General features: G+C 39.4%; 1 protein-coding gene across 1 annotated transcript in view; it reads left to right on the top strand.

The window, feature by feature from the left end:
- fhod3b (formin homology 2 domain containing 3b) overlaps positions 1-12,529 on the top strand; it is a 116,991-nt gene extending 104,462 nt beyond the window's left edge. The window contains exons 17-25 of the mRNA XM_079470206.1: positions 2,446-2,604; positions 3,706-3,888; positions 4,764-4,883; positions 5,632-5,793; positions 6,290-6,480; positions 6,603-6,795; positions 8,986-9,166; positions 9,282-9,443; positions 10,281-12,529. Coding sequence (XP_079326332.1) covers positions 2,446-2,604; positions 3,706-3,888; positions 4,764-4,883; positions 5,632-5,793; positions 6,290-6,480; positions 6,603-6,795; positions 8,986-9,166; positions 9,282-9,443; positions 10,281-10,363 — 1,434 coding nt within the window. The 3' untranslated portion in view covers positions 10,364-12,529. The remainder of the gene's footprint in view (positions 1-2,445; positions 2,605-3,705; positions 3,889-4,763; positions 4,884-5,631; positions 5,794-6,289; positions 6,481-6,602; positions 6,796-8,985; positions 9,167-9,281; positions 9,444-10,280) is intronic.
- The last annotated feature ends 26 nt before the right edge of the window (positions 12,530-12,555 follow it).

Raw genomic sequence — 12,555 nt, 5'->3', positions numbered from 1 at the left:
CTGGCTGACGATAAAAACACAACACAATTGCTTAAGCCATGTCAAAGGACCTGAATGTGCATTTCATAGGATGCACGTGCTCGGCCCAAATTTTGGTTATAATATAATGATGTTATATTTATGTATACTAATAGGTAACTCTTAAATTAAAACTACTGATTGAGCCACATAACGTTGCCGCTGAGACGTCTATAAAAAAACACTTAGCAGTGACAAAACATTGCAATGTCCTGGCAACCACCCACAACATCTTAGCTTCATGGTGGCAAGGTTTGCATGGGCAGGTACCACAGAAGGTTTATTGCTCTGTTTTTCTTGATAGCGTACGAGCCCAAGCCATAGCTGCTAGGAAATGACTTTGATCTTTTTCTGAAGTGTTCTTTGATTTCTTTAGTAAAACACATGGTATGAATTCTCACACCTTTTTTCGGCCATGTGTGTCTGTCCGCCACAGCTTCTACACACGAACACGTGCAAACGTGTTGAACGAGTGCTGTAGGTCCCAATGGCAAGAGCTTGGCTGACTGCCTATGATGGATTCCTGGTATTATCTAAAAGCTTCATCAAAGCCTCAGACTGGATTTCATGAAACCTCCTGTCACTCTGAACCGAGTCAAGACGCTGCACTTTGAGCTCTTTCTGACACTCAGATTTCAACCGCTTTAGTCAAAACATTGACAGGCTAATCAATACATCCTGTTACGTGAATCTCACCGCCCGCATGTTTGTGTTTTACATTGAAACAAGAACCACGCCGGCATTTACATTAATGCATTTGTCAGAAGTGACTTACAGTACATTCAAGCCAGACCCTTTTAATCAGTATACGTGTCCGGCGGGATTTGAACCCACAACCTTGACGTTGAAAGCTGACTGCTGTACCACTTGAACTAAAAGGGCCTTTATTCAGGGTTTTCAATGATTTATCTGATCGAATTCTTTATACATCCCTACCTGAATCAAGTGATTTCTTACCATAACAGATGTTATGATGTGTTGGAGATGAAGATCTGTCATTATTTGGTCTTGCATTTCTAGACATTGTTTTCTGTATTGTCTCAGTGATGTGGTCTTCATGGGGACTTCCTCTCCCTTCTGCGCCAGCTGTTTCTCATTTCTTGCCCATTTCCCCCCCCCCTCCCGTCCACCTCTGCGCCCCCTCCTCTCCTCTCCCCCCGTTTGGCAGCAGCTGGAGCACCATCATGGCTACGCTCCCTCACAAATATTTCTCATCAAGTCTCAAAATAGCCCTCAGGTGCTTGCGTGCTTGTAGTGAGTAAACATATCTGGGCTTTGTGTTCATATCTCAGGAAGCCTTGTTTTTGGTAATTATGCACATTAAAGAAATGCCTTTCCTATTCAGTTCATTGGGAAGCGTGAGAGTATGAAAACGCTAAAAGATCTTTATTTCATATTGGATGTGGGGAACAGATGAGTATCTTGATGATTAGTGGGTGATGCTGACTTGCCGTGGGAACGGGGAGATGTGTTCACTATAGGGATGATATCTCCGACTGTAACTTTCTCAAAGATTTGACTTTCTGAAGATTTAAAAAAGCTCTCAATTGAAGAAAATATTTAATGACAACAATACAGAGAAGCGATAAAGATGGTGTCACTTTCAGATAGGACTTTGCCATTCATCATAATCCAATCTCAATTTTGCCTTTTAACAGTTCTGAAAACTAAATCGAGGTAAAATAATTATTGTCGCGTTCCGTTTTGGAAGGAATGTCTCATTTCTTTTTGCTATTTTATCTTTTTTACATGTATTATTATTATTAACTTATTTATTTATGAATTATTTATATACTTATTGACAGCCAGTGAGTAATTGTGCAAAATTATCGTAATATCAACATTGGGGCGAAATAATCATGATTACAATTTTGTTATAATCGAGCAGCCCTACTTTTTACAGGTTATGGCCAATATAACAATGACAGCTAAATTAATTTGAATATAGGATAAAACTATGTAAGTCACTTTGGATAAAAGTGTCTGCCAAATGCATAAATGTAAAAGTAAGCTGTCTCAACTGAAATCTTGCACTGACATCGGTGCCATTGTTTTGTCTCAGGAGACACACCAGTAATGCTTGTTTGTGAGGCATGTTTGTAAAAACCACTTTAACTATGACCTAGTCCTGAATTAACCTAATCCCTGTCTGGGAAACCATGCCATTGTTGTTGTCAATTGATGTGGATGCTTATATGTTATTGTTATGGGCATAGTTTTAATAAACCTAAGGTAAAATCCCACGAAATATTGTTAGAAATATGCCTAAAACGAGAACAAATCATTTTAGTGGCATAATAATACACTTAACTCAAGGTAGCTTCTCTCACAATTCTGTACAGCCGAGGTAAAACCTGCTAAACTTTGGCCCAACATGATCAGAACCTTAAACTCTGTTGGTTGATGTATTTATTTATCCGATTTCAGAAAACAGCAGCAGATGGGAAGCGTCAGGAGATCATTGTTCTGGACTCCAAAAGAAGTAACGCCATCAACATCGGCCTGACGGTCCTGCCTCCGCCGCGCACAATAAAAACAGCCATCCTGAACTTTGATGAGTATGCCCTGAGCAAAGAGGGCATAGAGGTGATACTGACCAGCTTATCAATCACATGCCCAAATTGTCAAATGAAAAGATGAGCAATGAATCATATAATAATTTGTGCTGGCAGATTGATTAATCATAACAGATATTACATACATATATATTTGTATTTAAATATAATTTATATTATGTATAAATAATCAGGATTGAGCGATTTAACAGCACTAAAAAAATCATTTAAAATCATCTTTGGTGAACTATTCCTTTAAAAAGTTAATACAATACATAACACATGATGCTCAGTGACAGTATATGCTGCTATAATGTGTGGTACTTACATTCTGAAAATGCCTGACAGGTTACAATGCTGAAAACACATCTGTCCTTAATACTAGGCTTGTTTTGAATCAGTGCGAGTCACATATTTCCTGAACTATAGTTCTCTCTCTCTCTCTCTCTCGTTACATCCATCATTCAGGCATTTATGATCATCCCCAGACTGCTACATAAAAGCATATTTTCACCAGATTCTCGACTCTCTACAACTGTGTTCAACAAGACAGAGACATACTGACTTTAGCTGAGTTGGCGAACGAAACGCACCGACACAAAACTTAAGTCCAAAATAACAAGTTGGTTTGGCGGCCGAGTCGAAATATTATGAGGATTTCCGACAAAACCGAAGCATTTCTGGCAATAATGGTATAATTAATCCCACAGATTAAAGGTTAGAGAAATGTATCATTTACAGAGGTTCAGCCCATGATACTAATCCCACATAAATGTCTCAATAGCAACATGTGAATAATGGAGCTCCTTTTCCCTCATAAAATCTGTAATTTTTTATCCTTCGTCATGGGAAATGTATTGGAGTATTTCTCCCCACCCTATTTTCTCCCCAACAACCTCGATTTATGATTGAGTTATGTCTTGGATTTGTGTTTTGGAGGAGAGAAATTTAATCATCTTTTTTATTATTAACAGAAAGCACTTTCTTAGCACATGCGTTGATGTCATTTTCTGCATTCCTGACCAACGTCACATTCTTTCAAGCGTTGTTCATTGATCATGATTTGGCAAATGCATTTCATTATTGTTGTACTTGATGGTCATACTTCCGCTCCCCTCTGGTTCTCCTGCAGAAAATCCTGACGATGATTCCCACAGAAGAGGAAACACAGAAGATCCAGGAGGCTCAGCTGGCAAACCCTGACACTCCACTGGGCAGCGCCGAGCAGTTCCTCCTCATTCTCTCCTCTATCAGTGAGCTGTCTGCACGCTTGCAGCTCTGGGCCTTTAAGATGGACTATGATGCTTTAGAAAAGGTCAGTTTGTCTTCCCTTGTTTCCTTGAATCTAATGAAATCACATCATTCTGCTTGGGGACCAGTTGGTTTTGACCTAAGCAAGTGAGGAAACAGGGCCTGCTAGGAGGCCGTAACAAACTTCTAAAGATGACTTAATATGATCAAAATACATATTGAACAGACTAAAGCAAGGAAATTCAAGAAATCTCAAGTGTTTGGTTATTTTGATTATCATTTGGACGGGTAAAGATTGTTGTGGATTATGTCAAAAGGTTGATATCTAGTGGTTCTCATGGTCATGTGAAGCCCGTGCTTAAGCAGGTTCTTGCAAAGGTCCTGTTAAACATTTAAAAAAAGAATAAGGGTGTAACCATACGCTCAGCTCACGATTCGATTCCTGATACTTGTTTCACAAGTGCCATCGTGCACAAGATTTGTAAACATTATTAAAATTTGAAACTGAAACTCAAATGACAGATTTGTCCTAAAACATTAACAATTTTCAGTAACATTTGTTATTTTGTTAAAGAATTGACTACATTCAATGTTTAATTGAACCATCTGTATGTAAACTTAAACAAATTGAATTGATCTGTCATTAAAACTTAAATCTAAGCTCAAAATAAAAACACCAATTTTTATTTATTTAAATTTATTCAAAAATATATTGCAATGCATATCTTAATAGATACATGTCTGCAATTATTTTGTATCGAGATATGCGATACTTCAATATATATTGTTACACCCCTAAAACATCTTGAATTATTTTAAAATGAAAATAATTCATTCACTTCATTCTTGAGCATTTCTGATGGGCCATGGGAGTACATAAACGCTGATCTACAAACTTCTCTCAAAGATTTTTTGTCAACACATTTTTTTCTCTCTCAGGAAGTGGCAGAGCCGCTACAGGACCTAAAAGAGGGCATGGACCAATTAGAGAAGAATAAGACGCTGTGCTACATCCTCTCTACTCTTCTGGCTATTGGCAACTTTCTCAATGGGACCAATGTGAGTGCCAGTCAAGTCTACAGCTGTGATCTCTTTATCTCCATCTGTCTTTCTGTCTGTCTGCCATAGTGGCTTACATCCTAATAACGTTAAAAAGTCAACAGAGATAAACCTGATAAGCCGGTGAGTCTGGCGTAAACTCCTCTTGTTACCGTAAACCATTGACCGCGGGCAGCAGAACAAAGCCAGAAACAGCCGTGTCACATCCATGGGGATTTCTCCCTTTCTCCCCAGCTCTGTCGTGCCCTGTAAACGTCACGGCGTGCCGAGCACGGTACAGCGCATTACTGCATGTCAGTGTGCTAGATTCCGTTTAATCGTACGTTAGTGAAGCATTCGACAGACCTGCTTATAGACACATTCAAAGCTCTGCGTTTGATCTTAATGGAACTGATGCTTATCTATGAAAGTGCATCATCATGTCAGAAAATAGTAGAAATGGCCTGCCATTACTGCCCACAGGTTTTCAGGGAATGGTTTGATGATGGACAGGATCCAGAGTGACTAATGCTCTTATTATTATTTTAGCTGCATGTATTAACACAGTGAAATTGATCTGATTGAAAGCTTCCCGCTTTTATAAAGTGTGTCATGTTCCTAGCAGTTATAAACTTTAAACATTCAATATTTTCTGACCAAAAAATGCAGACAGAAATCAGTGTTCTGTGCACAGTAAATACTGTAGTACGTAAATATACTTTTTCTTCCTCCAGTTATTTTGGGAACTTATTGTTGCCTCTGTTTCCAGGCTAAAGGTTTTGAGCTGAGTTACCTTGAGAAAGTTCCAGAGGTGAAGGACACAGTTCACAAACAGTCTCTGCTCCATCACGTCTGCTCCATCGTGGTGGAGAAGTTTCCAGACAGCTCGGATCTTTACTCTGAGATTGGAGCCACCACCCGCTCTGCTAAGGTTTGCACGACTAGCCATACAACTAGTTTTACCTTAAAGGGACAGTTCACCCTAGAATAAAAATGATGTCATCATTTACTCACCCTTTTGTTTCAAATCTGTATAAATGTATTTGTTCTGATGAACAAAGAGAAAGATATTTGGGAGAATGCTTGGAACCAAACAGTTCTTGGCATCCATTGTCTACCATAGTAGGAAAAATGCCACAGAACTGTTTGCGTTCCTACATTCTTCAAAATATCTTAATTTGTGCTCAACAGAACAATGATATTGATAACTCTTCCCATATGGTAGTCAATGGTGGCCAGGAACTGTTCGGTTACAAGCATTCTTCAAAGTACCTTTGTCTGTGTTCATCAGAACAAAGACATGTATACAGATTTGAAACAACTTGAGGATGAGTAAATGAAGACAGATATTTCATTTATTGGGTGAACTGTTCCTTTAAACCCTGATTCACCCTTCGCTGATCGTCTGTTTGTCTCGTCCTCCCCAGGTTGATTTTGACCAACTCCAGGAGAACCTGTGTCAGATGGAGCGTCGCTGCAAAGCATCCTGGGACCACCTGAAGGTGATCTCCAAACATGAAATGAAAGCAGCCCTTAAGCAGCGCATGTCTGACTTCCTTAAGGACTGTGCAGAGAGGATCATCATTCTTAAAATCGTCCATCGGCGTATTATAAACAGGTACAGTAACACACTGTCTATGTTTGCCACCCAACCCATTTAAGGCTGTTGCTTGCTGCTGTTTTCATGCCCTGACGGATTTGTACGGACAACCTAAAAGTTGCTGTATGTTTGATCTGCAGGTTTCATTCATTCCTGTTATTCCTGGGTCACCCGCCGTACGCTATCAGAGACGTTAGCGTCCACCGCTTCAGTAAGATTCTGAGCGAGTTTGCACTCGAGTACCGCACCACCAGAGAGCGCGTGCTGCAGCAGAAACAGAAAAGAGCAAATCACCGCGAGAGGAACAAGACCCGCGGCAAAATGATCACAGACGTAAGTCTTCCCAGAGCTTTATCTGTGTTCAAAATCCAGCTTGAGGGCAAAACCCGGTGCACCCGGGGGGTTTTCAGCATCCCGCCGTCACAGCCTAGACTTTATTTTTAGAGGATTCAATTGCCGCTTTTGTTTCTGCATGACACATTACACATGACACATTAATGACAAATTAAATCACTCTCGCTTTAATGAGAAGTGCTGCCAAAGGCTTTTTTCTTTTACGTTTTTGCATTTGGTAGACACCTTTCTCCAATCTATACATTTATCAGTGGGATTTGAACCCATCACCTTCCTAATGCTATTCTGTACACCGTACAGCATTTGAGTATCAGCTGCTGTAGTTTTTCCTTCACTCGGTTGTGTTCAGGGAGCTGTTTGCCACTATTTGATTGTACCACTAGAGGGAGTCATTTTACTAGCAGATGAATCTTCATCCATACACGAAAAATCTCTCTTTTTCCATCCATCACTCTATAGTTGCACATTCAAGCTTCTCTAAACCAGTTTTTGCAGCGTGTGTATTCTGTATCTCTGAATGTGCAGAACAACCCCAGAACCCTCTCACCCATTCCATTACAACGATACATCAGTGCAAACCAAGGGTTTTAATGTCACAGGTTTTGTAGTTCTAGATTTGCCTTGGGTAGATATTACTCCACACAGTAATAGGAGGTCAAACGTGCACCTCTCTTGGGGGAAGTCATGGCCAGGACAGCCTCTCGTGGCATGTTATGCTTGGCGGGGGTCTTCGCTAAGTGTAAGCGGGATGTCTAATTCAATCTCTGTGTGAAAATATAAACCTTTGGATGTCCCTGTAGGAGCCCTGAAAACAGTCTAGGAGAGCTCTTGGCTCTTCAATCGTGGTGGAGTAGGAGGAGCTAAGGATCACATGATTTTCTTGTTGCTATAAAACAATAAGCCCAAGTCACTTATGTCTTATGTGTTTGCACTTGATTTTTCTTTATAGGGAAATATGACTCGGACATTTCTTCTTGACAGGTTATATATTTGAGAAAATATGCAGTTACATAATAAAGATTTGATGAATGTTTTGTTAGTAGTGCACACCAACCCAGCATTTCCTCATCATCTTCTCTGTTTTGTGACATGTCGGGTTTGTTTCTCTGTAGAGTGAGGAGGAAGATGAGGATGAGGTATGAGAGTACAGTGTTTGTTTGGCACGGTCAGGTTTCACCTGTAATGTGTGGCATGTATCACCTGTCCTGAGTTCTGATGCGAGTTTGTGATGCGTTCTTTAACAGCTGGACACAATGACATGTTTTAGGAAATCCCTATATGTATTTGTTTTTCATCTGGAATTGAAGTGATGTTTAACAAAGCTGATACAGATGTGAAGCTGTTCTGCTGAGCATGATTTGTAGCTCAGACTGGTGAATTAATGGTTTGTTTGAATATGAGGTTTTTGAATGTGTTGTTATTGTGTTAATGCCTGACTTTTATTATGAAAGATGTTTGTCCTTGTGTGTTATGCTGCCTTCATATGCTCTCTGAGTTTCCGAGGTGAAAGTTGCACATGAACGCTGGAAAGTTGGGAAACAATTTGAATTCCCAAGTTCCCGAGATGGGCGGGCCTTAAATATTCAACATGGCAGATGGAAGAATGATTTCTGCTGTGACGGATATATTGTGTCGTTAAACTAGTTCACATTTGCACACACGAATAAACATTTGATGCATTTTGGATGTTTTTTTTACACTGCGAAAATAGTGTGTTTCACCAATATTTCAGAATAGTCAGCAAGCCGACTAGATAGTGCGGTAAACAGTATAGTTGAAAACTATATGACCATATAACATTTTCCTAAGACGTGAATCTGGCGTCCTCCATTCTCTCCGACAACAAAGCACCTGAACACAACCATCTCGGAATCATGACATCAGAAGTGGGAATTATCAAATGTCTGAGGGCACGTGAAGGCAGCGTCAATCTACTAATGTGCTAATAATATGTGTGAATTATACACTTAACTGAATGCGGAAATGTATAAACGTTTATAAGATTGTATAAACAGCTTCAATAGGAATGTGTAAATGCCTCCTCCTATTCGTATTAGTTTGGCCAAACAAAACTGATGATACAAAAACTCTTCTCCCTTATGAGCCTTTTTTCTTCTTCATTTTTAAAGCAGAAAAGCTTACTAGTTGCTGTGTCTGTTGTGTTTTCAGAGTGGCAAGTTTGCAAGCACATCTTTAGATGGCCAGGAGTCTCCGCCAGAGGGTTTGGGCTACACGGAGGATGCAGCTGAACATGAGCAGATGACTGCAGTACTTCGTACCAGCCTGCAGGGCGGCGACAGTGCCTCCTCTGTACTCCCTGGTCTGCGCACACGAACCCGAGCCAGCCGAGGTATATTCAGACATATTCAAAGAATCTGCAGATGTTAATAAGTGTTTCATCCAGGCTGTCATTTCTTTTTGTAAACCATTAATACAATGAAAACCATCTCTGCTGTCTCTTGCAGGCCATACAGCACTTTTGTCTGCTGCAAATGAAGACGCTTCTAACTGCGGAAATGACACAGCGGATGAGATCATGGAACGTATTGTGAAATCAGCCACTCAGGGCCCCAGTCAACGCTCGCAGCCCCGCGAGAGGAAACGCTCTCGAGCCAACCGTAAATCCTGTAAGACCAACACACGTGATGCTCTGACGCTCCTATCTAGAGTGCTTCATACCGTAGCAATGCCGTTACATACAGTACTTTAAAATAATCATTTATAAACTTTCACTTTTCATATTCATGTTTTTATTCTTATGCAATTTATTGTAGGAGCAACAATGAAACATTCACCTGAACTTTAGCTTCCCAACTTTAAGCTTTGGCTAGAAATAATGCTCAATGCAATATATTTGAAGAGTTTGGTTCTAAAATGAGATAACTGTTTTTTATTGTGTTAGTTAGCTGTATTTTTTTGTTATTATGGCTTAAATCAAAACAAACAAACTGCAGTTTGATTGATATGAATTGAAATGCACAATAAAAAGCATTCATTTTTAAACCTTTCAAAAACAGAGTTATCTCATTTTGGAAACGAACTCTACATTTACCTAAATATATTGCATTTAAATATCCAAAAACCACTTGCACAATGTTATATATTGTTTTGCTGCTTAGAGATGATTAACTAGAATTAAATCAAATCATGTGATCAGACGTAAAAGTTTTTGTTAGAAATAAAACTTTATTTCATTACCTGAGGATTTGTGAGTCCCTTCAGATTGATTTCCATGGCTAATCCCATAATACCCATAATTCCACGCTCCTTCACAGCATTAAAATATGACTTTATTACAGTTTTAAATATGCGACCTCTACTGGCAAAAATTACATACTGTGCCTTTAACAATTTTATTTTGAATTGACCCCTCAGAAGAACGCTGTATTGATCTTTCTATGAATGTTTACCACACCATTGTCTTTTCCTGAAGTAACAGGCCCTGTCTTTCCCCCCTGGTACAGTGAGAAGAACACTGAAGAACGGGCTCACGGCAGAAGAAGCACAGGCGCTGGGATTGGCCAGCGGCTCTGAGATGCAAGTGTGAGACAGATGGCAGCCGCTCAGGGTCTCAGCAAACACTCTCTCTTTCCACATCACCTGGATCAGGACACTTCAGATTGTGTTTGATGCATGTTTCTGGGTGTGTTTCACAATGATTATCGCTGAGGTCGATTTATTCTTACAAATGAAAGGGATTATAATCACTAGCCCATCATACTATATTTAACATGGGACCTGTAGTCAACCCTTACCGCATTACCTGGCTTCATCTTCAGTTGCATAACGTCCCAAATCTAAAGCCAGATGCAAACTGTGTGATTTTGGCCATGATTTATAGAGCCAGATGATCATCTTGACGATGAACCTGAGCCTCACGGTGTCTGAAATCTTGGGTGTCAGTTTTTTCCAGCGGATTGTCAAGCTAGAATAAAATCACACAGCGTGTTCCCTGGCTGAACCCTTAATATCACTCAGGTGCAACGTCCACTGTTTGAGTGTTGTGTACCTGTGGACTCTAAACGTGATATCCCCAAACAATCATTTTAATGCAATGAGAACAAGCACAGTTGCTGCGCAACTTCCTGATGCACAACGTTTGTAGATGCTAAGACAAACACAGCATGCAGAACACTGATGCGTTGTCATCCAGTACAGAGACAAAAGTCTCTTAGGTCTCTAACCGCTGTGGCCTTCAGAATGAACCCAAAGAACCATTTTTGAAGACGACGGGATCCTCACCTTCAATTTTACTGGATGTTTTCTCGGATACAGATGGCATTGATCAGTAGCACCAACAAAATTGATATCTAATGTAAATTATGAGCAACTATCCTCGGGTTTACTGCTGTGGGAAAACCACATTTTGTTTGTTTAAAAGCAGGGTTTCTTGTATTTTTACGTTCAGTTAGTTTCAAATGTAGCCTGGATTTAAGATCAAATCGTAACAGACCACGTTCACTGTTGTCGCAAAAAAACGCTGAATTTTCTTGTTTCAACAAGACTCGTTTAACATAGATGTAGATTCATTGCACACAAATAAGAGGGAAGTAGAAAGTCTAGTCTTTTTCCCTTTCTTACAACGTAGTCGTTTTCATGTACGTTTTGTCTTCACATTGGTTTCTCATTGACTATTAAGATGCATTAGTAGACAATCGTCTAGCTATATTTGTTCAACGAAAGACAATATTTTTAACATACGCGTGTCATGAAGAAATGTGTTTCTTTGAATGCTCTTCAGGATTTTCAACACATCTGATTTCTGGTATTCTGATTATTGGAACAGGAGAGAGACAGTCGGGTTGGTGTTTTAAAGGGATGATTCACCCCAAGATAAAAAATCTGTTATCATTTATTCACCTTTTTCAAAACTCCCTTCAGTGAAACACAAAAGAGAATATTTTTGTGATTTTGATATATAGTTAAGTAATATAGGTTTGAAATGACATGACGGATGAAATAATGAAAGAATTTGTATTTTTGGGTGAACTTTCCCTTTAACATAGGCAGGCTTTAATGTCATTGGTAAACACAAACATGAAAGGTTTTCTGAATATTTACCGCATAGAGAGCCGATGTTTGTGATAGTGGAACCTACCATTCAGCACCTTATCATGTGTAGCATGCAATTTCGAAAGGAATTGGAAAATTGAGTATTGTTAAGACTGTTGTTTTTTTCAACTTTCCCTCAGATGTTTTCTGAGTATTCTGTGGATAAGAGATTAGATACATGTAAAGTAGAGGCTAAACATGACAGATGCTGTAAAATTGTGTAAATGTCACTTAAACGTTTTTAATTTTTGTGTTCGTGTTCATGTTTTGTATAAAATAGTGTATTATAGGTCAAAAGCAGTGTTATTCTGTGAAAAGTCTAATTTAAGAGAAAGTAAGCCATGCATGGTTCGAAACTATAACAAAACTATCAGCAGGCACCTCTTGTCTTTACGGGGTTACTCAAGTACCCTTTGAATTTAGCTTTTTTTGGTCATGTTTCATGTGTTTACGCAGCACAGACTTGAAACATTGTCATGCACCCATCCGCCCTTCGCAAATGGCCTTTGATGATAAAATTGCACTTGCGTTCAGTTTCACCCAATGTGTGCCATAAATGTTGGTATTGAATAGATCATCATCCAGAATGTGAACGTTTGTGTTTCAAATTCCAAAAGGCATTTACTGTACTTTGCAATAAAAGCTTTTAAAGCCGCACTCGAATGCCGTGTTGGACCATTTCTTTTT

This window comes from Barbatula barbatula (assembly GCF_947034865.1).
Source record: "Barbatula barbatula genome assembly, chromosome: 12".
NCBI classification, from domain to species: Eukaryota; Metazoa; Chordata; class Actinopteri; order Cypriniformes; family Nemacheilidae; genus Barbatula; species Barbatula barbatula.
This window is presented reverse-complemented; position numbering and strand designations above follow the sequence as displayed.